General features: G+C 47.7%; 1 protein-coding gene across 14 annotated transcripts in view; it reads left to right on the top strand.

The window, feature by feature from the left end:
* LOC142897632 (partitioning defective 3 homolog B-like) overlaps positions 1-26336 on the top strand; it is a 213101-nt gene that overhangs the window by 129051 nt on the left and 57714 nt on the right. For 13 of the 14 annotated variants that reach the window (XM_076040092.1, XM_076040099.1, XM_076040089.1 and 10 more), the window contains 7 exons: positions 2027-2102; positions 5962-6064; positions 6432-6568; positions 9432-9476; positions 17763-17993; positions 19150-19378; positions 25904-26008. In XM_076040092.1, the coding sequence (XP_075896207.1) occupies positions 2027-2102; positions 5962-6064; positions 6432-6568; positions 9432-9476; positions 17763-17993; positions 19150-19378; positions 25904-26008 (926 nt within the window). The remainder of the gene's footprint in view (positions 1-2026; positions 2103-5961; positions 6065-6431; positions 6569-9431; positions 9477-17762; positions 17994-19149; positions 19379-25903; positions 26009-26336) is intronic. The other variant, XM_076040098.1, reaches the window with a different exon arrangement.

Raw genomic sequence — 26336 nt, forward strand, 5'->3', positions numbered from 1 at the left:
CTCAGTCTTCCTTGAGCAGCATCAGGTTTAACTAACTTTATTAACTAGCCTTGCGTCACAGCACGCACACGGATGCATTTTCAGCGGTGCGTTTGGTTTCCTGCAGGATTCAGGTCGTCGCTCCGAGCGACTTCAAAGAGAGACAGAGAGAGAGTTGCTTCCGCGTTTCCCCTCCTGCGTCCTCGCGGTGCACGGGAGGAAAAAAAAACAGAAAAACAAAGGCAGCTGGATACAAGAGCGCTCCTTAAAAGCCTCCCTCGGCCTTCGCCATCGATGCTTTTAACCTCACACAAGTGGACCACTCTGCCATTTTATTTTCTCCCGTCTCTGATCTCTCTCTCTCTCTCTCTCTCTCTCACGCTCCACCTCCTTCTCTCAATCAATTCGTCCGACTGTCCTCGTCCTCCATTCCCTTTCAGAGCTGCTGGCTCTTTGCAGGTAGGTGAATTGCTGCTGGCCTTTCTAGCTGCAGGCTACATCGAGCTGCTTCACCAGCAGCGACACGGTCGTCGTTTTGGGAACTTTCACTGAAAAAATATATTTACGACTGTAGCGTGAATGTAGGCACATACATACACATACACTAAATGCACATGTGCATGTCAATTATCGTCATTAAGGCTGCGAGATCTGTCCAGGGGCGACTGCAGACGACTTCACGTACGGCAACTCTATTAAGACAAACTCATTGCAGTCGAACGAACGATAGATAGCTTGATAACTAGATAGATAGATAGATAGATAGATAGATAGATAGAGATAGATAGCTAGATAGATAGATAGATAGATAGATAGATAGAGATAGATAGATAGATAGATAGATGGATAGATAGATAGATAGATAGATAGATGGATAGATAGATAGATAGATAGATAGATAGATAGATAGATAGATAGATAGATAGATAGAGATAGATAGATAGATAGATAGATAGAGATAGATAGCTAGATAGATAGATAGATAGATGGATAGATAGATGGATAGATAGATAGATAGATAGATAGATAGATAGATAGATAGATAGATAGATAGACAGTAAACTGCACTTGATGACTTAGGACTGACTCTTAGCGCAACAGAGCACAGCACAAATACATGAGGTGTCCAAAAACTTTTTTCCACCCCTGTACTCGTCCTAATAATGTCAAATGGCTTCTCTCCTGATTGTTTCCGCAGGAGCAACGCTTCTGTTTGAAGCACTGATTGCGGAAGGGGCCTTAATCTGAAATCTTGATTGATTTGTTGTTAGCGACACCACACAATAGTGGGTCACGTGGTGGAGCAGAGCCAGGTGAGGGAGGGGCTCCACGCGGCTCTGATGAATGAGGCGTGAGCGGCAGGACGGGGCGCCGGGGGTCAGGAACAAGAAAACAATTTATTACACAAAACCTCCTGTGGAGTGACGGCGAGGAGACGGAGGCGACGCGCAGAGTAACAGACCAATAAGCCAAAGTAGCATATGTGCTTGTCTAAACGCGTGTTAATGACTGTGTACGGTCTTTTTCCCCCCTCTTTCTTTCCTTGATGACAAATGCATGCAAATTGAATTCCTGCAGGAATACAATGTGCACAAAGCCTGGCGGCGGCTCCGAGAACGGCTGCTTTGTTGGACTATTACGGGGCCCCCTGAGGGGGGGCCGTCCCCGGAGGGCCGAGGTGTCAGTGTGGCTGTCACCGAGACACACACACATACAAGCAGGCAGCGGGCCATGGGAAACAGGCCTCCCTCTCTCACCTTGAATCTCCTCCGCTTTCACTTCTTTCTTTTTTTCCTCCTCTGTCTCATTGAAATCTATTGTGTTTTACCAGACGCTGACAGAGTTCCTCTCCTCTCCTCTGGCCGTCGCTCCAACAGCGACTATGTCCTAGACACAGCAATAAAAAACGACCAAATGGGTTTAAAGTGACGGCTTGACTTTTTTTTTTTTTTTTTTCAATTCAGTCAAATGTTTGTACATTGTGACAAAACATGACTTCAACAAATCTCCAGAGTGTTGATTTAAATTCTTTCCCCGCCTCTTTCAGGACGGCGTGTCGCCGAACCGCTCCTTCGACGGCTCCTCTGGCCTGCCGGGAGTCAACAACAGTCTCTCCTTTAACGGTGGGTGGAAGTTTTTCTTTCCAGGCTGTTTGTGTTTCTCTCCTGCTTCTCTCGACTGTCTCTTGACCGTAGATAAATTGTCTGTGCCTCCTCTTCCTCTTCCTCCTCCTCCTCCTCCTCCTCCTCCTCGGGTCGCCAGGCAGAGAACACAGTTTATACAAAGGGGACAGCATGCTTGTTTCAAAATAAAAGTCAGTTCCTCGGCCATGTGTTTTAGTTTTCAAACAGTGCTTAAAGTGGAATGTACCTATATTTTTTCTCCCGACATTTAAATCATTCCCTGTTTTCTAATCACCCCGTTAACATGTGACCTTAGGGCCCGGTTCTGCTGGTTTTAATGCTCATTGAAAATCCATAGGGTTATAACTATAATCTATGGAATCTGCGCTGAGCATTATTTCCTAATAGTGGGGAAAATGGCCCATTTGCGGCCGTTGCTTATTGGCTTTTGGACGAATGTCGCCATACAGCCTCCGGCTAATTGGACCATTTGGACCGTTAGTGCTTGATGTGCAACCCCGATACTTTCGCCAAGGCTTAAGCACAGTTTCCCCTCAAAGGGATGGAGGGGAATTTTTACTTGTTACCTTCTGGCACACCCACACACGCACACACACGTGCACAACCACGGCTTCACTTCACACTTCACAAGTCCTCTTCGCTCGTTGTCGCTGCCGCTGATTATTATTATCTTGTTTAAAAAAAAAAAAGAAAAAGAAAAAACGGCATCAAAAATAGGCGGCCGGTCACATAATTTAGAAAAAAAAAGTGCCTATGGAAGAGCTGCGTTTCGTAATTATGGAAAGTAAACAACGTCTCCGGCATTGGGGTCGGAGCGTCAGGAAGGAAACATCTCCCGCACAGCTGTAATTAGAGCCGCTCTGCCTTCACCCGCACTTCTTCTCTTTAATGTCCCTCAAGGTTGTTCCGCTTGTTTGTTAGCTCTTTGTTTTAGCTGCAAAGTGTGTGTGTGTGTGTGTGCGTGCGTGCGAGGTGTTACTTCTTTGTGTGTTGTTTCCCATTTTCTGACTAAGTGGCTCACTCCTGCTCCTCTGCTGCCAGTGTGGTGTGCGTGCTTGTCTACTGATATCTGTCCCTCTGTGTGTGTGTGTGTGTGTGTGTGTGTGTGTGTGTGTGTGTGTGTGTGTGTGTGTGTGTTTGCCCGCCTGCTTGTCTGCAGCTGAGTGTGTTAGTTCAGGGATTGCTGGCCCGTGCGGCGCTGTTGATTTTGTGTGTTTGTCCTCGACCTGGTAAACACCTCTGACCTTGAACACTTGAACACACTTTTTCGCTGTGCGGCGCCCCAATGGTGTCACTCGCACACAGCGGCAGCGGCGGCAGCGCGCGTGCGTGTGCACGTGAGGATGCTGCTCCCCTAATGAACGCCCCCCCCACCACCACCACCAAATCCATTTTAGTTGGCATTGAAGTCCAAATGAAATGAGTCCTTTCTTGTCCTTGCACTGAGGTGTTGCTCTTCAGAAGAATAAATTGAGTTTAATGATTCTCTACATATGTATTTATGCAGATGTGTTGTTTATTTATTTATTTATTTCCCTTTATATTCTTGCTCCCATTATGACTTTCTTTTCCCATTTTATTTATTTTTTTTCTTTTCCGTTCACTGGGAATTCACCCGTTGCTTTTGCAGAGAATTAATCTGTTGACCAGGTGTAAAATTCACTCGGTTGGGCCTTCCACATGTTTTGCAAACACCTGGCAGAATTGCCATTATCCTTTTATGACATCACACAGGGCTGGTTTCTAGTCATTTAGCGCACCGTGTCTTATAATTGGGAGATTATTTTCAATTCACAGGGACATTTTCACACATTAATGATTTATCATCTTAACAAACATGCAAATACATGAATGATTTATTATATAATAAAAATGTGCAGATGTTTGTCATCGACCTTTATTGCTGGATGCAGACGTTTGGAGCTGAGAGGGAAATAAAAGCTACATGAATGGCCCACAGGCACTGAACAACGACTCATAACTGCAGGGAAAACAAAGATAAGAAGAAGGAAAAGCGGACGCTTGCATGCACCCACCGAGTCTTTGCGTTTTTTTTTGTTTTTTTTTTCACTTCAAAGGTTGTGTGTCTGTGTGTAGGAGAGGTGAATGAAGAATGAGTTTCTGACAGTTCGGCTGATTAAGGTGCTGGCAGGAGGGTGAAGAGAAGGAGGAAGTTTGGGGAGGAAAACAGCCGAGGAGATAAATGACAGTCAAAATATCAGATTCCACGAGAGCCACCCTGAGAAAAAACAAAACAAAAAAGCAGGTGATTAGTGAGACTGTAGAGAGATGAGAGGACGCTGCGTCCCCTCCTCCCCGCTGCAGCGGCGTGCGATATTCCCGGCGTGTGTCGCGGTGACAGCGGCGGGCTGCGAGAAGTGATGACTGCATGTAAATGGTGCTCGGGCGGATTGTGCGTCCGTGCGTCAAGTTGTCAAAGAGTCGTTTATCAAGCACACGCAGTCGCATCTGTGAGCTGCATCTGCAGTGGAAGAAAAAAAAAAAAAAGAAATCTGTAGATGCAGGAAAGCTGCTGAGCTGCTCTCATCCTCTTTTTGTTTTCTCTCAGCTTATCGCTTTTCTCCATCTTGCCATCTTTCTTTTGTCTCTCTCTCTCTCTCCCGCTGGAGTCGTCGCTTCAAAAACTTTTTTTCTCTTTTTGTGAGCGCAGCTCTCCTGTGAGTTTACATCCACGCTCACCTCTTCTAACTCGTGTCAAAAATAATTGTTCTGAATAAACACAAATCTATGGAAAAGTAAACCAACTCCAAGGGAAGAAAAAAAAGCGACGCAGCACGCGCTAGTTAGTTGCTCCACTTTTATTGGTGGGGTTGGTCTAAATGCTGGATGAGCAGCACCGCATCCGTCCTGCCAAGCTCTAATCTGCATTTTCAGACGTGTCTCGGAAAGCCGAAACCAATCGGATTCTTCACAGTCGGGGTGCGGGGGGGGGTGGGGGGGGGGGGGGGTTAGAATGTAACTGTCGCAAGGTGCCAATAAAAGCCGTAAGAAAAGAAGATATGCAGGAAAGCAACTAGCCTAGTCCAGTCGAGTCGCTGCTGAAAAGATTAACATTGATTCCGCTTCAGCAGCTCACGTTTGGTTCTTAGCCACTGAAATATTGAAGGTTTTTTTTCCCCCAAAGTGTAAGATGTGTTTTCTAAATTGCTTCCGATTGGCTACTTTGGCAAGTTTAGTTTGTAGTTTGGTTGCTGATGAACTCAACTGGCAGTATGTGTTGCTCTTTGTTGAACTTTTGGCTCATACTGATCCAAAAGTTACACCCCCCCCTCATTTTTTTCTTATTATTGTCACGTGTGCTCATCTCGGTGTACAGAGTTTATTTTTTTCCCTCTGGCTCAACCGACATCAAAGCCGCAGTGCCGTCTTTTAACAACGGCCGGCTTGTTTCGCCTGGCTTGTTTTGTTTTTCAAGAATAATGCGAGTCGCTGCGATCAATGTGTTCCTTCCCTCTCCGTCCCACCAGTAAAGAGGACGAGGCAGCAGCAGGATCAGCACCTCGGACCTCCACTCGTCCCCGTCCTGCCGCTGCACTCGCACTTGCACTATTGTAACGTGGGTGCAGCGCTGCTCTGATAATGACTGTGGCTGCTGCATCCCAGCCTGCTAGCTGCTGCCTCTATGATCTATGATAGAAGGCCTGATTAGCCATGGCTTGTTTGTTTGTGTTGTTCAAAGTAAGTCCAGGACGCTGCTGGACCAAACAGAATCACTGGCAATAGATACACGTTTCAAAGTTTCAAAGCAGCTCCAGAAGGTTTACTCATGTTTTTTGTTTTTAATATGATATTATTGTTTTCTCTCGCTGCTTCTCAGTGACCAATGGGAGTTCTCACATGGACGAGGTGGAGGACGGCGAGCTGTACCGGCGTGGCTCGGACCTCCACAACTCCTCCCTGCACTCCTACTTGCAGGACAGGTGGGTGCTGGTGGAGGCTTTTTTCTAACATCACATTCAGGCGGCTTTCTTTAGCTTTAGCTGTAATAAGACAAAATCACAAAACTAAACTCTTGTACTCGTGTCTGTAGTCTGGTTCCAAAACTTGTTTCCACTACTACTGGATTATTGGTGTCTCTCTCATTTTGCCCTTGCTTTTCTATTGTACTGGTACGGAACTGTGGAAACTTTTAATATGTGTTAATAGCAAAATGATTTATTTGAGACCAGTATTTTTTTTTTTTTTTACTCATCTTTACAATAAAGATGGTGAAGATAAAAAAATTAAAAAAAGATCAAATAAATCAAGGTTCGAGAAAAATCACAGTGCCGTGTCTGAATGTTCCAGGGAGAACTCTCGCACCTCCAGCCCGGCTCAGCCCCAGTGCCCCCCCCACAACCACAACCAGAGCCAGCGGCAGTTCCAGCACGTCAAGGCCTCCAAGAGCATGGACCTGGGTACGGCTCAGAACCAGCAGCCCACTGGTGGGGACATTTCACTTCCTCTGAGCACGGAACCGCACGGAACGGCACGGAACGGCACAGCATGGCACAACGGCTGCATGCGCACGTGGCCTCGCGGCCAACCGACGCTCGGCTGCTGCAGCAGCGACGCATTCACACGCTAACGCCCTCTCACATGCACACGCAACCGCTTATAAAGTCGCTCTAACGCGCTCACACGTTAATTTGTTTTTCCCTGGTCGTTTGCATGAAAAGCTGATTGTGATAATATTCCAAACATAACGCTCGACCAGCTTGACTGCTGCATCTTTAATTGTTTAGTAAAGAATGCTATCTTCATGGCGCAGACACCGTTGGAAGAGGTAAATCATCCAGGCAACGCGCCTCTGGTCCCTTTTTAAACTGACAAGTCTTGACGCTTGGACAAAAGGCTCCGGCTGCAGCCGAACAGGCTCCGCCTCCCGCCATCAACCCTGTCACCTGCCGCCTGATTGCCGATAGCACGATGTCGAGGTCCGGTGATATTTCACCGGTAAAAAGTCAAAGCGGTGGACATGCGTGTGTGTGTTTTTGCGTTGGACGGGGGTGGCGCCGTCTGACGGAGGCCTATTGTTTCAAATGTCATCGCGCTCAGCCGCCGTGGTGCTGGTGTCCAGTGCCAGGAGAAGAGAGAGAGCGTTCAGACGTCACCTCTTCAGAATAAATAACAGCCTGCGTCTGTGCACTTTTCACATTCTAAGATGCACAAACATCACAACCATTTTATTTTACTTTTTTTCTTGCAAAACCAGAATGCAGCCAATGTCAAGGCAGTGTATCAGGTGCAGTGCAGTAGTGGGACACGCCAACCTCTGAGATTGAGATGTTTGCGTGTCCTCAGACGGTGTGCAGGGGAGGACCTTCCGTCTGTAGCGAGGGATGTTATCTCCTCAGACAAGCCCCCAAATCCTCCCCAATCCCCCTCTGCCCTTTGGCCCGTTTTCCCAGCACGGCCTCTGTCTGGAAGGTTGAGCAGAGCATCCTGCTGGCACATCACAAGCAAAGAACAGCTGAGAAGGTGCAGACGGTTCCTGAGTACTGGTGGAAAAAAAAAAAAGAGAGAGAGAAAGAGCACAGCAAGCAGTTGCTGCGACTTCTTTTCCCCAGCCACTGCGATCGTTTGGGAGCTTTAAGAGTTTGTTTGGCAAAGCACAGGACCTAAAGTTCCTGGAACTATTAAAACTTGAGTGATGAAGGCTTCAGAGTAAAAGGTTTCTAACTCCAACTATTTGTATTTTAAGTTGGAATTATCAATCAAATACCAACTCCTCAACTTTCCTTACCTTGATGAAACCACACAGAAATTGGAGACCTAATATTTCAAAGCATCTTGTAGTATCCATTAAACGCTATCAGCCAGTCAGGCAGGTATCGAGTTAAGGCAGCTCTACCATCTCGACGTGCACTTAATTTAATTACTGGTCGCTTGCAAAATGTTGCAGGCTGCAGACTGGAAATCTGACAAGATATCAAGTCTCTGCTTTTTCCAGTGATCAGATCAGATTTGTGTCTCCCAAAAAAAAAAAAAAAAAAAAATCAAACCATGTGCTCAGGTCAGAGTTAAAAAATACACAGTGTGGCTTCAGGCTCCAGACGGTTGGCAGGATCTGCTCTCCACAGTCTGCAAGGTGACCGTCTCCCCAGCGCCAGTCTTCCACTGCTGTGGTCCATCCAGCGTGACTTTAATTTGCTTTGTTCAAATCAGGATCTGTCTTTGCATGCCACATAAAAAGAGAAGTAAAAAAAAAGAAAAAAGAAGAAAAATAATCTTTAAAATCTAATTATAGTGGCCAGAAGGTCTGGACTGAAAATAGATGTTGCGCTGGCAGTTTGAAAGTCCGTCTCATGCGTCTGATTTGGCTGATAAACAGAGATGAGGCTGCCCACTGCCTAATTAGGACAAATAACATATGGCTGCTACACGGAGAAACACAGCCGCTGACGATCTTTTTTCAAAACCGTCCTCGCCGTTGTGTCTTTCAGCCCGACACCGTTTGTCAGGTGAAAGACAAACATCTGCGGCTACTTTTGCAAAATGGGAGAGAAACTTTCTCACTGTCTGCCGTCTGCCGGTTGTCTTACACACACACACACACACACACACACACACACACACACACATGCACACGTGCGTGCCCACAAAGAGAGAGCTAGAGTTACGCTGCAGGCTTGGTTTTCATTAGGAGACTATTTTCAAGGAGAAGCCATGACATTGTTTGGTTTTTGCGGTGTGTGTGTGTGCGTGTGTGTATGTGTGTGTGTGTGCGTGAGCGTGCTTCGCACGTTTCACTGCTACCAGTCCATATGTTACTCGTCGGAGAAATTTTGCAGGAGGGAGAAAAATGAAAGAAAAGCAAAAAGGAGGAGACAAGGTTGGGGGGGGATTGATGATCGGCCGTGATGGAGAGAGCGGCGATCAAAAGAGGCGGAAGGGGGAGGAGCCGCCGCTGGATGATATCAGTGTAACTCAAGGAAAAGTGAAAATACTGGCGGCGGAGGGGAGGGTTGGGATGGATGGGGAGGCCGCAGGGCCAGGAGGTCAGAGGTCGGGAAGGGTTAGGGGAAAGTAGCCCAGGGAGAGTGAGGGCGGGGGGGGATATTCATCGGCTGTGTGATGGATGAGGTGAGTGAGAGGAGGAGAGAGGAAATGACTTCAGAGGCAGTGGATCTGACTTGACATGGCTGCTGCCGCTGGTAGTGCTGGTAGTGCTGGTGGTGCTGGTGTTGGTGTTGGGGTGGGGGGTGTGTGTGTGGGGGGGGGGGTGATCTGCTGATCACTGTGGAAAAAAAAAAAGAAAGAAATTTAAAAAACGTGATTTAACGTCTGTCTTCTTTTCTCTTCCAGTGGCCGACGAGAGCAACGTGGCCTCCCTCGCTGGAAGCCCTGCAGGTGAGTGGAGTTCTGCTGAAGCCTGCGCCTGATAAACGTCTCGCTCGCTCGTCTCGGTTCCCTGGCAAACATGTGGATGGTCTGTGGGAGGCTCTAAACACAGGGCTAAGTTCACTGTGTAAACCATTTGGGCCTTTGGCAGGAAACACAGTGGGCATGATACTGGAAATAGGGAATCTTTTCCAGAAGGTGGGTCCACACTTTCTGCTCCCCTGTGGTGCTTGAATACGTGAGACTCTCTTCTTCAGTTTTGGAATGAAAACTTCTTCAAGTTACCAACAAAAAAAAAACGTAACTGTCAAAAGTGCGATGATGTGGACGACTGAGAGGCTTCACAGACGTACAAATGGAAAGAGTGGAAGCTTGAAATAGAAATTCCACCGCAAACCTCAGCGACGTTGGAGGATCAACAGAAGATAAAACGTGTTGAGTTAAACAAGCTCGCCGATGGCGGACGGCAGAAACGCATCGTCAGCGTTTTAGCCCTCCATCAAGTGCAGCTTGTCTGAAGCTGTTTGATTGATGGATTATTTTTTGGTGTGTCCTTTTTTTTTCAGGCGAGGATAGAAGGAGCAGGCAGTAAACGACCACTTGTGAATCCCTCCTGTTAGCCTGAACTTATATTGTTTCAGATTTAGTGTCAAACTTTTCTCCTCGGCGTCGCCTTGAAGTCTGGCCTCACTTTCTCTGCTGCCTCTTGAGAGCACTTTGCTTCTTGTCACTGCATGTGTATGTGCTCTTTTTTTTTTGATTAAGGTTTTTTTTTATTTACTTTTATTTTTTTGCCGCTGTCAATCAGTCCTGTCCTGTCCACCTTCTGCATTCAAGACATTTAGTTCCTTGTCGTGGAGCAGTCGAGCAAGGTGAGGAAGAGTGGGCGGCTGTCAATGATTCGAGCGAGGCTGGAACTCTGGGACCCAAGTGACTTTCCTCTCTACCACATTACATCGCTCACTCTCTCCCTTCCTCTCTCTCTCTCTCTCTCTCTCTCTCTCTTTCTCTCTCTCTCTCTCGCTCTCATTCTTTCTCTCTCTCTCGCTCTCATTCTTTCTCTCTCTTTCTCTCTCTCTCTTTCTTTCTCTCTCTCTCTCTCTCTCATTCTTTCTGTCTCTCTCTCTCTCTCTCTCTCTTTCTCTCTCTCTCTCTCGCTCTCATTCTTTCTCTCTCTCTCTCTCTCTCTCTCTCTCTCTCTCTCATTCTTTCTCTCTCTTTCTCTCTCTCTCTTTCTTTCTCTCTCTCTCTCTCACACACACACACACATATATATATATATATATACATACATATATATATACAGTATATGATGTGACATGAGAACGGAGGCGAGGGAGCGTTTTACACAGGAAATGAGATTTAATGAATATGTATTGGAAAAAAAATACAACTTGTCGGCGGGGACTGTGGCCTCAGTCACATGTTTTCCTCATAACAGACATGTGATGTTTCCGTTTGCTTGAAGCGACAGTAAAGACATTTTACACTCTCGTGTTTGCTGGATGGTAAATGAATAATTAGTGAGCCTAAAACAAGACCCCAACACCATTAATTATTATTAGTATTGTTATTTGTTGTCCTGTGATCTGTTTCCGCTTCCAGCGCGTCTTCTTTAATTGGCAAACATGAGAGATCCACATGAAGGAGGTGTCGGAGTTTGTGCTCGCTAATTACTAAACAGGAAGTCAACATCAGACGAATCTGGCGCGTCCGTCCGTCCGTCCGTCCATCCATCCATCTATCGTCTTGGGTTTTCTCTCCTTTATTGCTCCTCTGTCTCAGCTCTGGATTTGATCACACGCAGTTCATAGCAGAAGAAAAAAAAATGATTATGGTTTTATTTTGTTTTCGCCTTTTTTATTGACTTGGAGTCTCGGACCGTTGGCAAGCGTGCACCAAATTTCGAGACCTTTTGTGTGTTCTTTTGCCGAGCTTTCTTTCGTTTTTCTTTTTTTTTTTTTCTTTTTTTTGCCTGATTTGAGCAGAACCCTCGGCCGTGCTCGCCGCTGCTCCTGCTCTCCTGTGGCGCTGAATCCTGTTTTCCCATTTTGCTAAAGCCTATTTACACATTCCCCGTGTACCTGCAGCCCGTCAGCGTGTCTCCTGTTTTACAATGCCACGTCGCCCAGAGAGTCGTTTGAGAGCGTTTGCTTGGCAAGCACGGAACTTCTTCTTTCTTCTTCTTTTTTTTTCCCCCCTTGTTTCCTCCCAACCCACTTTTCTTTTGCTCTAATGTATTTTTTATAGCTGAAATTCTTCCAAGAAGCCAGCGAGCGCTGAGACTTCAGACAGCTGCGCGGTCTTAAGCAAAGAGTGGCGACTCTGGTGGAATCCTGGCGAGTGAGCAGTTTAAAGACAATCAGTTCTTGGAACGCTGCTTTTTTGTTGGTTTTTTTATTTTATTTTTTTTATTTCCCGCCTCGTTCCCTCCACACCCTGAGAAACCACCGGGCAGCAGAACCCTCACAGACACCCAGACCACTGTGGCTCTGACTGGGTAATGGAAAGTCTCTATAACAGTGTGGAAACTCAGATAGCGGGAGCCTCTGAGAATTATCATATATTGAATTAGCCTTTTCGCCCAGACTGGGATGCAAAGGGATGGATGGAATTGGGAGGCAGATTTACAAAGTCTTTTGTTTAGTGTTTGCAGCAGAGGTTTCAGCCGGGCACCAAATCTGAAATCCCCTAAATTAAAAAGAAAACAAAACAAAAAATACAAGAAATGACGTAAACACTGCAGCCCTGCCCCGCATACGCGTTAATGCTAAAGTAGAAAACCAGAGCCTTTGCATTCCTGCCAGTGCACTTGCGTGTGTGTGCACGTGCTGCTCCTGCTGGGCTTTGTGGTCAGTCGGGCCTCTGTTTGAGCGCCCGCCGCTGGCAGACGGAGAAATAAAACATGCTCACCGCTGCCAGAGGGGAAGAAAAAAAAAAAAGCAGATTTGGCGTTTGCAACGGTTACAGTAACACAAGAGGTGCTTTAAGATTAGTTCCAAATAGTTTTCAGATGGTCGGAGAGGCGTTGACGGGAACGGCATCACACAGGATCATAATCACGGCCAGAGGGGAAAAAACCTGTCATTAACCTTTCTTCTCTGCAATTGTAAAGGCAGCCAGCGGCGGCGGTGCCGTCAAACTCGCTGCTGATTGGACGCTGCAAACGGCTGCAGCCATGTTTGCATCAGAGGTTGGGGGGGAACAGTCCTTGTATGTGTGTCTGTTGGTTACTGTGTGTGGGTGGGGGTGTGTGGGTGGTATATCCATAAAGAATATACAGTAAAGTGGGGGATTATAACCGGACATAAAGGCACTTAAAGGACTTGGCAGAAAACAAGTGGAAATTATTATTGTTATTATTTTCTCCAAAGTGCACTCAAGAGTGACCGCACAGGTCCAGTTTGAAAGAAGTGGAGAGTAACAAGGCTTTCATTCTGAGGAGCTGTTTCTCCTCCTCCATGTTCTGCATGGAGACACTTCATTCATTGTTTTGGGGGCATTTTAATATCTCTGCAGCACTTTGCCTCTTTCACTTGAGTTTTTATTTCTTTAGTTTTTTTTTTTTTCAGCCTCGTCCGGCTCTGAGCCCTGCTCCCTCCCTCTCTCCATCCCTCTCTCCATCCCTCTCTCCATCCCTCTCTCCCCACCTCCCTCTCTTCCTCATTGCTGCCAACGCCATTCAGGCTTAGTGGCTGACAAGCAGGCGAAGAAGATTAGGACAAGCAGCATCCCTCAGAATGTGGACTGTGTTTGTGTGTGTGTGTGTGAGTGTGTGTGTAAGGAGCAGCGTGACACTATAGGGGTGGGGGGGAGGGTGGGGGTGTACTGCTGCGCTCCATTGTCTCAGCGTCTCCCTGGTGGAAAGTTGTACTTTGGCTCCGGCCGTCTCTCTCCGTCTTCAGAGAGTGTGATTGTCTCTCGGCTTCTCTCTCATCTTTCATCCCTCCCTCCGTTTCCACTGCCCACTGCCCCCCCCCAACCCTCCCCCGATCCCCTTCCCTCCCTCCCTACCCTCCCCCCACCAACTCTGCCTGGTGGCTCTCAGACTTTTCTGCGTCTGTCACATTGAAAACATCTTTTTTTTTCCCTCCTCTTCCTCGTCACGCCGCGCAACAAGGAGGCCGTCTGTCTTATTTAGCACTCAACCCCCCCACTCCTCCTCTTCCTCCCTTTTCCCGTTACATTAAGAGCCCGTCCCCTCCCACCCCCGCTCTGTATAACCATTGCCCTTTGACCCCTCACCGCCGTCTCTGGCGGCGAGCCAATAAAGGTGAGCAGCAATCGGGAGACGTTGCGGCGCCGTCGTTCCTCGCCGAGCCGACGATTCATCACCACGATCAGGGCGCAGCTGATGAAGGACGGCGTTCGGAACGTCGGGTATCATATGAAGCCTGGGCGAGCGAGGGAGGGAGGGGAGAGAGAGAGAGAGAGGGTAAATCCATTAGTTTCTGCCTCAGACTTATTAGTTTCAGTCGGTGAGATGAATCCGTTGTGACGGAGTGCTCGGTGTGTGTGTGTGTGTGTGTGTGTGTGTGTGTGTGTGTGTGTGTGTGTGTGTGTGTGTGTGTGTGTGTGTGTGTGTGTGACGAGCCTGTCGCTGCTAATTGCGGCGCCGGCCTTCAGTTGCGATGAGAAACGTCCAGTTCCGTGTGTGACGATGAATCAGACTCCACTCCGTCTGACGGATCGAAAAAGCTTTTTACAAAAAGCTTTTTACAAAAAGCTTTTTACAAAAAGCTTTGCACGGCTCTGGTGGGGTTGTTTTGTCTTTTTTACATTTCAGGAGTGTAACATGCGTCTCTGCGCCCCACTGCAGCACACCACGTGCAAACACACCCTGGAATCAATTAATGAATCACACTCACACACACACACACACACACACACACACACACACACACACACACACACACACACACAGACCTTAGAAATAGACATTATAGTGGAAACCCTGTACAAACCTGGCACACTGTCATTGTTTTTAACTGACTGTGTCGTACATATTTTCTCCTTCTGTTCTTTTCTTTTTAAATGGGGTGCAACATCGCTCAAAGCGCAATTTTGTTGTCATTACTTGTAGTGCGAGGACAATGAAAGCTGTTCTATTCTATTCTGCGCAGAGACGTCGTCCACAGTAACGGCTGTGTTGCGGCTCTTTTTCGCGACAGAAAACTTTTCACAGCGTCTGCATCTGGGGAAAGAAACACCAGACAGAAAACGGGTTCTTGTGCGTTCTAACGATGACCTGTAGGAAGAGAGCCAGACTCTCTCTCTCCCTCTCTCTCCCTCTCCCTCTCTCTCTCTCCCTCCTGGAAAGAGAGAGAGTCGAAACGGGCTCAGCTGCTCTGCTCGCTGCCGTTTTTTTATTTTATTTTATTTTATTTTTTTTTGACTTTGAAGGCAACCCTCCACCGTCCTGCCAGCAGAACCGTCCCGGGACGGCCCGGAAGTCTCTCCGCCTTCATGTTTGCTTCTGTTTTTCCTCCTCTATTATTTGTTTTTTTTTCTGTCTTTTTTTAATTGATATTTTCTCCCCCCTTCCTCTCTGCTGCTCCATCTCTCTCTCCGTCGCTCTCATCCCGCCGCCTCTTTTTCCCGTCCAGCCTCGGTGTCTCTTTGTGTCCTCGTGTGCAGTTTCTCCTGTGTCTCCCTGCCAAGCTGCCACTTTCATATCGTCTCCGCCAGACCACTGTGTCACTAATGTCTTTCTTGTCATCCACTCTCCCCTCCCCCAGCCCCCCCCCCTCGCCCCCCTCCCACCGACCACCCTCCTTCCCCCTCCCTGCCCCCCCCACCCTCGACTCTCTTTTTAAAAGCAGCTTAATTCTATCATCGTGCAGTTGGACAGCGGTAATTACGTTTGCGACACAAATCCCGCCGCACGCAGCAAAAATTCTCTGCGCTCGCGCGTGCGTGAGTGAGTGAGTGCGTGCCGGCCGATCGTGCACTCGCAACCCTTTCCCCGGGGCACCGCAGCAAACACACACACACACACACACACACGTCTGTAGCTGCAGTTTGTGTCCCAGTTCTCTGCTGTAGTTTGACCCTTGACCCCTGGCTTCTGAGGAGGGACATTACAGGCAGGCATGGATCCTATAGGCCCAATGGCTGTCCCCACTGACGTGCACAACTGGTGGACGCGTCTCGGCCTGTTTGGGATGACTAATGTAGCGTAGCGTCCGACGTCGGATTAGCTTATTTTATTTATTTATAATGTTTTTTTTTTCGGAGTGTTGTTGGCAGTCGGCGAGGCGATTAGAGGCTGAATGAAGGGAATAAAGTGAATAATACATCAGAAATCCTGCGGCGTCCTCGTTGAGTTCACTGGCTATGGTTCAATTGTGTTACTGGCAGAAATTTAAAACAAAAATGAAAAGCCACAGTCCTCTGGGTTTTTAAGCAGAAGCCTGAAAATGACTATGTCCCTCTCAAACTGGATCATGAAATTGAACAATCAGAACAAACAAACAAACAACAAACTAAAAAAGAAAGGAAAGATAAACTCTCACCAGTGCCAAAACCTCAGACGGTTAACAACTTTATTCAGTGTTGTCCAACAATAAAACCTGTGCACCCCACAATGAAAGATGAATGTTTATCTTTCAATTGCAAAGTTGTCTGAGACAAAGAAACAAAAAACAAAACAAAAGCATCAGCCTGTATTTAAACTCCTCAACCATCTCTTGCTGTTTCAGTCAGGACTAATCAAAAAAACAGACCAATCAGAGCAGCGTCAGGAGGTCATGTGACCTGTTTACGACGTGGTCTCTCCCATGTCGCAGCTCCTCGTTCATCTCTTGTCCTCGCTGCGGCCCACTTGCATTATGCATGTACATACACTTGGTCTGTGTGTGTGTGTGTGTGTGTGTGTGTGTGTGTGTGTGTGTGTGTGTGTGTGTGCGCGCGTGAGAGAGAGAGTGTGTGTGGTTAATGGCTCTTTAAAGAGATGTGGAAGACACATCAGGCCTTTCATCTTCACTGCTTTTAGAAAAAGAAAGACACACACACACACACACACACACATACACACACACATATTTTGGAGCAGTGGTGTGTGTAGGGAATCATTAGCTAAAGTGATGCAGGTCCGGCCATCATGAATCACAGCGGCATCATATCGACATGCCAGAGCCAGCGAGGAATCTCAAGCGTGTGTATCAGTGTGTGTGTGTGTGTGTGTGTGTGTGTGTGTGTGTGTGTGTGTGTGTGTGTGTGTGTGTGTGTGCAGGGATTTCTAGTACTTTGAGCTGGCAGCGAGCCCGGCCTCCCTCCGCTCTCCCCCATTTTTCTCTGCCACCACCACGCTCGCTCTCTCTCCCCCGGAGGAAACTTAATTTGCTCTCTTCCTGTCACTCCTACTGTCTCCTGCTCTGGATGACAGCAAGTTCTGCGGCTCCTCCACCGCTTTGACCGCTTAGCACCATCCTTCCCAGGTGGTGTAGAACATCATGGCGTGCTCCAGCTAAAACAGACTCCCAATCTTTTTTTTTTTTTGAAAAGGAAAACTCACCCTTCCTCCTCCTCATCCCACTTCCTCCTTCTCTTCCTCCTCCTCATCTTTCCTATTCCTCCTCCCTATCCCTCTTCCTACTCCTTCCTCTTCCTTCCTCCTCTTTCCTCCTCCTCCACCGCTCTCCTCCTCCTTCCCTCCCTCTCGTCAGCCGTGGCCGTCCTTCCATCATTCCGTCTGCTCCTACCCCTTCGTCTCAAGCTAATATCTCTCGCCGAGTGCTGGTGATGATGGATGGAGTGCAGGGAATAGTGGAGCGGTTGCTGCATCCATCACAGAGCTCCCAGACCTTTTCTTCCCTCCTGGCACGGTGGCTTTTCTCCAAGGTTCAGCGGCGTCGCCGTCGCCACGGCGGCGCGTTGTTAGAGAACCAAGAGCCAAGAAACAGAGAGCAGTGATCCTGTTTAATGGATCGGACTCGGAGCCGAGTCTGAACACTTGTTTCTACTAATGGTTGTTGAAGTGCTTTCATGAGCCCGTTGCGTGCAGCACAATTGGCTTCACATTCACTGAAAGAAACAGTTGCAATGTTTGCATGTACTTTGATTTGCAATCTGTTTGCAAATCAATCAGCCATTTGTTTTTGGTTTGTTCGGGGTTTTCTTTTCAGTTCAGGGTCTGAATCAATGTCTGCCTCCTTTATGAACCTGTGATCCTTTTTCTGCACGCAGCTAAAAACATCTAGAGTCTTGATTCAGAAAACAGACGTGGACTGTGGAAATGCACTGTTACTGTCTGTCAACGCTGACTTACTGTTTATCCACCCGCTCCAGCAGCAGCAGCAGCAGCCGCGGCTCCGGCAGCTCCGGTGGAACTGGGACCGACGCTGGGCCTGAAGAAGTCCAGCTCGCTGGAGAGCCTGCAGACCGCCATGGCTGAGGTCAACAGGGGCAACGACTTCCTGCCCTTCCACCGCCCCCGCCAGAACATGGTCCGAGGGCGGGGCTGCAACGAGAGCTTCAGGGCCGCCATCGACAAGTCGTACGACGGACCGCCGGAGGATGACGACGGTGAGGGACCAAGACTGTGATTGGCTGTGGTTGGCTGAGTGTGTGTTTGATGAATTGTTGCGTGTGTAACTTCGGAGGACTGTGTTACGCTGTCGACACGTTGAAACCCCAAATTCTTTATGTTGTACTGACTCATTTTATGCAAGTAAACCTACAAGTTGAATAAATCTAAACTCCAAAAATCTAAAATCTAAACATCGTAGTAGCTGCCACACGGAACCAACGTCTGGCCGGGAGTGCGCCTTAATGACATCATAAAGGGCTTATCCCTAAATGTATGTCATTTAGTGCAAATTCACCCACCCCTAGAAGTTTAAGGTGTATTTTTTTCCCCTCATTTTAAGGCAAGTCATTGATGAAAGAAATGCACAACTGTCAGAAAATGAACACGTTAATAATTCCAAAAACACCTGGGAAAGACCAGCGGTTTATTTCCAAGGAAAGGCAACAGCAGAGCTTCAAGTGTCAGCACGTGCCAAGAAAAGCAGCGGTGTCGTCTTCCACTCGCTGCCACTGGACAGGTCATCCACACCTCCTCCACCTTCAAATATTTGTTCAGGAGCTGAGCGCCGGCGGTCGCCACCTCGCCGGAAGGTGCAGCTCAATTCCCAGCCGTGTTATTAGGCAGCAAACTCTTATCAGTCAGCGCCGGCCTAATGAGTCGGCCTGCTGGAGAGAGGCGCCCTCACACAGGATGGGGCTAATATGGCGCGTCAACATCGCCACACAGGGCGGCAGCGGCGTCTGTCACCGTCCCTGCGAACGGCCGACCAGAGCCGCCGCTAATTGACAGAGAACACTGCTCGCAGGCACGCCGGCTGTTTTCCCCTCTCCTCCTGGAAAACATCCTGACGGCCAAGGTGCTGAATCAATTCTCTGTCTCTTTGACTCTTGTTCACATTACTTCCTGCTTCATTTCTGGTGAAGTTCTGAAACATGCATGTGTTTGGACAACTTGTGTGCTGTGTTGACTGTTAACGTCTGGAATTAAAGTTAAATAGTTTGTTTATTAGTTATGGTTTATTAGTTTGTCTGATGATTCATGAAGGACCTCTTGAAAGCGTTTGTGAGTTTGACTCTCTTGCACAACGTATCCACAAAGCTGCCATCTTCCCGCCTCACTCTTTTTCTTCTCCAATGTCCTCTCGCCTCGCAGACGACGCCTCGGACCTGAGTTCCGGCCGGGACACACCGGCAAGCAACTCGTCCCGCCAGGGCGCCGGGGATCGGACGGAGGAGAAGGGCAAAAAGGACAAGAAGAAGAAGACCAAAACCAAGAAGAAGGAGAAGAACAAGGGGAAAGGAAAAGAGAAGGAGAAGAAGAAAGCAGAGGAGCCCGAGGAGACGGAGAAGAAGAGCAAGAAGATCGGCTTCGGCCTCCTCAGGTGAACGAACCCTCACTTTGTTTCTGAGGAGCTGTTGTTCAGCAAAAGGAATAGAATCATTTTGATTTGATGCTTGTATGAAAACTGAAACTGTTTGGGCTCCACAAAGCTGTTTGGTGAAAAAACACACTTTAAAAAAAAAAAATCCCCTTTTCCATGCTTAAAATCTCAAAAATCTTAATTAAAAGTAGTTCAATTTGCAAAAAAAAAGAATATTTGCATTTACATTTTTTTCAGGCTTAAACTCTCAAATAATCTTAATTAAAAGTAGTTTCATTCGTAATATTTTCTCACATCCTTTTTTTTTTCAGGGCCTGCAATCTTGAATGATTTTAATTAAAAATAAGTTTCATTTTGTAACAACAACCATTTTTGGCAGTGAACAGAGGGATACAAATGTTTTAATCCCACTTTAAAGCAAAAGAAAAGATGTCTGGGGTTGTCTGGACAAGTCAATACCCAGCAGTTTGTCCTGTGGATCGTCATGGCAACCAGTGTGACATATCCTATCCCACACTATACCATCTAAAGTGTGAAATCCTATATATTTTCTCAGAAACTCTGAGTCTTCACGGCTCCACGTGACCACGAACCTCCCAAACGTGAACACTGCACTCCTTTTTTTTTTTTTTATCCCCGGCTCATAAAACACTATCACGCACTCACAGGCGCACAAAGCGAGCTCTCAGCAGCGCTGCCCCAATTTCCTTAAGAGGTGTGGAAAATTATCTGTTTGAACTATTTCATGTGATTAACCGTAACACTATATCTGCCGGTGTGAATGGGCCTCAGACTGAAATGAATGGGCCAAAGTGTTCCGACGAACAATTTGTGGCCTCCACCTTAATTCCCGGCTAATAACTTTTTCTCTTTTTTTTCACCTTTTTTGCGGCGTGTTTTCAGAAATTGGATTTCACATGACCATTATATAGATAAGGGATCTGCGGAAAAACACTTCCTGCAGTTTGTAGTTGCAGAACTACAGGCGCGGCCTTTCAGAGTGCACCCACAAAGAGCATGTGTGAACCGCGGCGCGGACACAAAAACACTCCCACATTCCCGCCTCAGATTTTTATCTGCGGCGATTATCTGCTATTTAAGTCAAACACGAGGCCATTATGCCGACGCGTCCTAATTGTGTTTGACTCGCTCCAGCGCTCTTTCAAAGTCTCCACTTATGTCATTTATTTATTTTCTTGACCTCTCTCCCACTCTTGTGTTGCTCGTTTTACTCAAGCAGCCGTGACATTGGAGGGTTTTTTTTGTTTGTTTTGTTTTTTTTTCTGGAGGCCCCTGCGAGCCGTAATTTCATAATGTCAGAATACGGCTTTAACAGGAAGTTAAGAATGTGAACGCATCATATTTTTATGAGCGTGTAATAATGTCGATGAACATGTATGTGCTTGTGTATTGTGTAAGTTACAGATAAGAGGGGAAACGTGGCCAAAGACATGCGCTTTGCATATCGTTCACAATATAATCAACATGAACTTCAATTTCCACCACATCTGAAAGCCAAATGTTGTTTTTTCTCCTCCTGCTTTGTTGTTATTTGCCCTAATTCATTCCTTTCGGTAATGTGAAGGGGGGTGGGGGGGAATCACACTCTGGTCAAACTTCATAATATTCCAGCATCCTCGTCAACGAGACGAGATTCTGTGTTGACAGCTGCCACGTTCAACTAACGACTGAGACAACTGTTAATAAATAAGAAAGAGAGGGACACGCACACACACACGCACACACACACACACACACACACACACACATACACTGCATTCACACACCCGACTTATTCAGCATCAGCGTCATCACTTCCTGTTGGCTCCTGCTGCTTCTCTTTTCCACATTCGTTCTTTTCCTCCCCCTCCTCCTCCATCCCTCCATCCCACCTCACTCTTCCACTGTCGTGAAGTGTTTTTGGGCATCGGCCAGGGTTACGCCCCAGTCTCCGCCCCCTTTGTTTGCACATTTGTCTTTTGCCTCACCGCCGGCCCAGGGTAATTGCGCCGACAGACGACGCAACGTGCCCGCGAGTGTCTCCTGGCAAATCCGGCAATCTGTCCACCCCTACTCCTCCCTTCCACCCTTTCATCTGAGCGCTAATTCCCCCGAGTGCCTGGAGAAGGCGTCTAATACGGGGATTTATCAGAGCGTACCTCTGCAGCCCCTCTCTCATCGCCACGAGAGGGGTCTTGATGAGCCGCCGGGATCTCTTCCACCAGCTCCCACTCCCCGGGAACCTTTGCATCGCCCCTTTTTTCTTCCATTTCCTCCTCCTCTTCCTCTTCCTCCTCCCACTTCTCCCCTCCAACTGGCTCGGCTCGGCTTGGCTCGGCTCGGATCGGCTCGGCTCTGTCTAACTCCAGTGTCCTATCTGCATTTGATTGCATGTAATGGTGGCGGACTGAAAAGGCAAATTGGGGGGCTATTCAGCACGGTTCAGTCTGGGCCGAGCTGCTGATTTGCCCCATTCATCCGAGGCCAGCTTTGATTTGGCCTAATGGTGCGGAGGAGAGTTGCTGCGAGGCTCCACTCACTCTGAGGTCTGCGGCTGCAGGGGCGCCGCCCGCGGGGGGTTCACGCGTTTGAAGCCATGAATCCCATACCCGCCGTTCATTGACTTTTGCTTTAAGTTTGGTCCGTCTTTTATGAAAAAAAACATCATCAGCCTCGACAGATGCGTTGATGTATAAAGGAGCAACTTTAATCTTTCATTCAGCCAATTAACCCAGATTAGAAAGTCAGGATCTAAATGTCTTCTTACGATGCCCTTTAAAGTGGACAGCTGGTCCCGTCATCTGATCTACTGCCACCTGCCTGTCACTGATGTGTGAGAGTGTGTGTGTGTGTGTGTGTGCGTGTGTGTGTGTGTGAGCGAGAGAGAGACAGCTAGAGAGAGTGTCTATACTGTTATGAATATTCATGCGCTGATACAACGTGATTGGTCACACACTCAGATGGTTGTGGTACAGTTGGCGTGCGGCTGTCTCCCTCGCATTTCAATCCTAGTGTGTGTGTGTGTGTGTGTATGTGTGTATGTGTGTGTGTGTGTGTGTGTGTGTGTGTGTGTGTGTGTGTCGGGGTGGCACCTGCTGGTTCTGTGCGATCATGTGACCGGTTGTTGGTCTTCGACCTTTCTGTGTTTTGTTTTGTTTTTTTTGCGTGTTTCCCCCCCCCCCCCCGCATGCATTCATAGGTTTCACAACTCCTGCTGCAGTCGTGTGGACGCTCCTCTTGTGCAAAGACACACAACTACAACGCTGACAACAATCCTTAATGCTGCACAAACATAATTAACATGAGATGATGGTATGGTTCCCCAAGCTGTTCCTGTTCCTCAGTGCGTGTGTGTGTGTGTGTGTGTGTGTGTGTGCACAAGCATGCATGTCTAGCTGTCAGTGAAAGAGGAGGAGGAGGGACGTGGACCACTAGAGCAAATGGAAATATGCTAATCTATTATGTGTGATTGTAAATGTAGAGGATCCAGCCGATCGGAGCAGGCAGTGACGCTGCTGCCAGCCCTCAGTTTGCTTTCTGTTGTGTGTCGCTGACTCCCGTTCAGAGTGTTTGCAGACGGGTTGCCAGGCGCTTTCGACGACGACTTGAACGTTGAAAGTTCAAGCTCTCAAATCAGGCGACGCACGTTTACCGCTGGTTTCCAATTAAACCGCACAGGCTGCAAGAGGGCTGAAGGTCCCGTCACCTGTCAATCAAGCGGCGTGACAGGAAGTGTGCCAGCTGTCGAGCTGTGCCGCGCCTGCCAGTCATCCAGTGTGCGTATGTATACGTTTTGCTCGTGCGTGCGTGTGTGTGTGTGTGTGTGTGTGTGTGTGTGTGTGTGTGTGTGTGTGTGTGCGTGCGCTCACCATGGCAGCGCAGAACGTGTCAATCAGTCGTCCCTCCCCCGGGAGCCGTTTGCCAATGGGTGAAGGGAGGCGTGAACGCTGGGCGGCAGAGGGCGGGGAGCGAGGGAGGCGGCGCCAGGATGGAGGTGGAAGTCACAGATGTTTGCCTGCTCGGCTTCTCTGCTCACCGAGCGTTCGGGGGCGGGAGCGTGGCCTGCCGCGCACGTCTGCATCCTGGGGCTGCTTGTCATTGCTGTTGGCATGTGAACTGGTGGGTGCAGGGCGCGGCTGTCAGCGGATCAGACTGAAGATTGTGAGTTTGTTGTCAGAGATGTTAATGGGAGAAGGTGGAAAGGAAGAAGTGCAATCCTGAAAAGAAGACATTTGCATTTTTTTTTTATTGTTATTCTTCACTGAAAGATGCCGCTAAGTACTCTAACAAAAGACACTTTTTATGCAAGCAGGAAGTTATGTGAGTGACTACAGTTGGAAATTGCCCATAGTTTATAAAGCGGGATTATTAAATGTGTCCCTATATGATTACGGTGGCTACGGTCAAGTACTGGAGAAAATCCATGGTTGAGATGGTTGAGACCCACAGTTGAGATTGTCATAGTGCTGAGTGTCATAATACCTACTTCCTAGTCCTACTCATATAATACCTAATACCCCTTTCATCCCTTCATATATGACTTTCAATGAAGCGATTAGTGGTGGTTTACAAAGTACATACACACATACTAGATAAAGACTCAAGTTAAACCAAAGTGACAGAATGTTTAACACTTCTTTTTTTTTTTTTTTCCTTCTGGCTCAACCAATTGAAAGGTTTTACAACATTTAAATAAATTAATGGAGACGGTGATTGTACTCGAGCAGACGGGGTGCATCTCAATTTGTCTTCTCACATATTGCCCACGTACGAGTGTTGACATCGGCCGTGTTCCCTTGTCAGACTCTGATGTTTGTCTCCGAGACACCTTTTCCCTCCCCACACACACACACACACACACACACACACACACACACACACAGATGGCTTTGTGTGTGTGTGTGCGTGCGTGCGTGCGAACCTGTGTACTCATGTCCAATTAAATCTTTCTCACTTGCAAATGAGTCGCCATACACTCTCCATACAGATTGAGGCGTTAGGTCATCAATATTAATGAATCGTCGTTCTGTTCCCGCTAATGACGGAACAAGAGGTAATTTATTCGTCCTAACTGGCTGCTGATCAGCTGCTCTTTGATCGCCTTTTGTCATATTACTCTCATATTACATCTCGTGCTGACGATTTGGTATCCGACATGTTTGCGGCAGCACGCTGGCTGCGACGCAGAAAAGCAGAATGGATGAAGAGGAGTCAAATTTCTTTCTCACATTTCGTCTCGCCGTCAATGGCAGGATTGTTCAGATTATGGTATGAGGTACGATATGCATCGCGATGCACTTGAGATACATTAACAACACACGTTGATTTGATACCAACTCGATCCTGGTGCACCACGATTCATCGCTCAGCAACAGAAAAGTAACAAGGCGTGTAGCCATTGCAAGAGTTGCATTGTTGTTGTTTTTTCCCTTCAGGCAAAATTCCAATAATCGATGACTTGCATTTTTATTGTGTATCGATGTACGTCGGTTAATCTTCCCAACACGATTTCAGTCTCATTTAGTTTCGGAATATTCTGATTTAACCTTTCACAAACTAGATGTGAACCCTCAGTCAGCCGTTTGAATGCACTGCGACAGAGGCAGCGGCATCAATAAGTGAGGGGAGGGAGTGAATGAGGGGACGGCGGAGGTTAAGTGCCTGGAAGGAGACGTGTTTGATAGCGAGCGGCGCCGCGGCGGACGCGTCGGCGAGGTGAAGGCGGCTAAGCTGCTACGTAGGACCGAACCGATCTGAGGATAATGAGCAGCGGAAGAGAGGCAAGCAGAAGGAAGTGGGAGGTGGAAGAAGGCAGGAAGGTGAACTATTGGTAGGTGAGGCAGGCAGAAGGTTGAAAGAGCGAGCCTGTGGACTCTGTGGGCAGCAGCAATTAGGGCGAGACGACGCGGCCCTCGCTATTGGCCAGCGAGCCTCTGCTTTTATTCAAAGCTGCGGTCAGAGTTTCAAAGAAAAAAAAACAAAAACAAAAAAAAAAACAAAAAGCACACCAGACGGCTTTTGTTTTCTCTGCAACGCACCTGAAAAAGACAAACGACACAGCCGGGGTGTTGAGCAGAGAGGCAGGGAGGGGAAATATATCAATACATTGGCAAGATAAATAAAACATGAGGCCCGTTATAAGGTCACGGTGGCAGTATTAACTATTTAGTAGCTCCGATGCCCTTTGTGAGGCTGCCACGCTGTGCAACAGGACGGCGACGGGCTTCATTTTACAGCAGGAAACAAAGATCGATAGGAAACTAGTTGCTAACTGGTTGAATTGGAATGGTGTGGTTTTTTTGTTGTTGTTGTTTTGTTTTTTTTTGTCGTCGTCGTCGTTTTCAGCCAATAAATGATTATTTTGACTTTGACGCCCCAAGCACGGCCCACATTTCTGGAAAACCGTAAAATGTCCATGTGAGAGCTGAGTTTTAACAGAACACAAAGCGCCACCCTTGTTTTCATCTGTACTTCATCAGCCTGTTCTGTTTTGTACTGACTCCACTGCCGCTTTCCTCTGTGCAGATTCGGCAAGAAAAAAGATGAGAAGAAGGAGGCGAAGGCGGCTCAGCAGAAGTCGGACTTGCTGAGTGACCACGAGCTCCAGAGGATGAAGGACGAGCGGGAGAGGTGTGTGTGTGCGGGGTGGGGGGGGGGTTTGTGGGGTGTCACCATCTTTGTGAGCCTCCCTCCCCAGCTGCAGTCGGACGCCATGTTTTGTGTATTCACGTCCTGCTTTGTCTGTCATCATGAAAAATGATGTAAACATCTTTTATTTTCCCCCTGGATTGTTTGTTTCTCCCTGTTATGAAGACATCACAGCTGCTTTATCAGCGGCCTGTTTCTCTGTCAGCCAGAGTGGAGGCCAAATTCTTAATCCTTGAGGTTCCGCGATGCCTTTCAGTGCTTATTTAGGGAAACATCACACTGGGAAATTGATGCAAACAGTTAAAAAATT

The sequence above is a fragment of the Nelusetta ayraudi genome, unplaced genomic scaffold (genome assembly GCF_046127955.1).
Source record: "Nelusetta ayraudi isolate G7.1 ecotype Tasmania unplaced genomic scaffold, CSIRO-AGI_Nayr_v1 ptg000060l, whole genome shotgun sequence".
In the NCBI taxonomy this organism is placed as follows: Eukaryota; Metazoa; Chordata; class Actinopteri; order Tetraodontiformes; family Monacanthidae; genus Nelusetta; species Nelusetta ayraudi.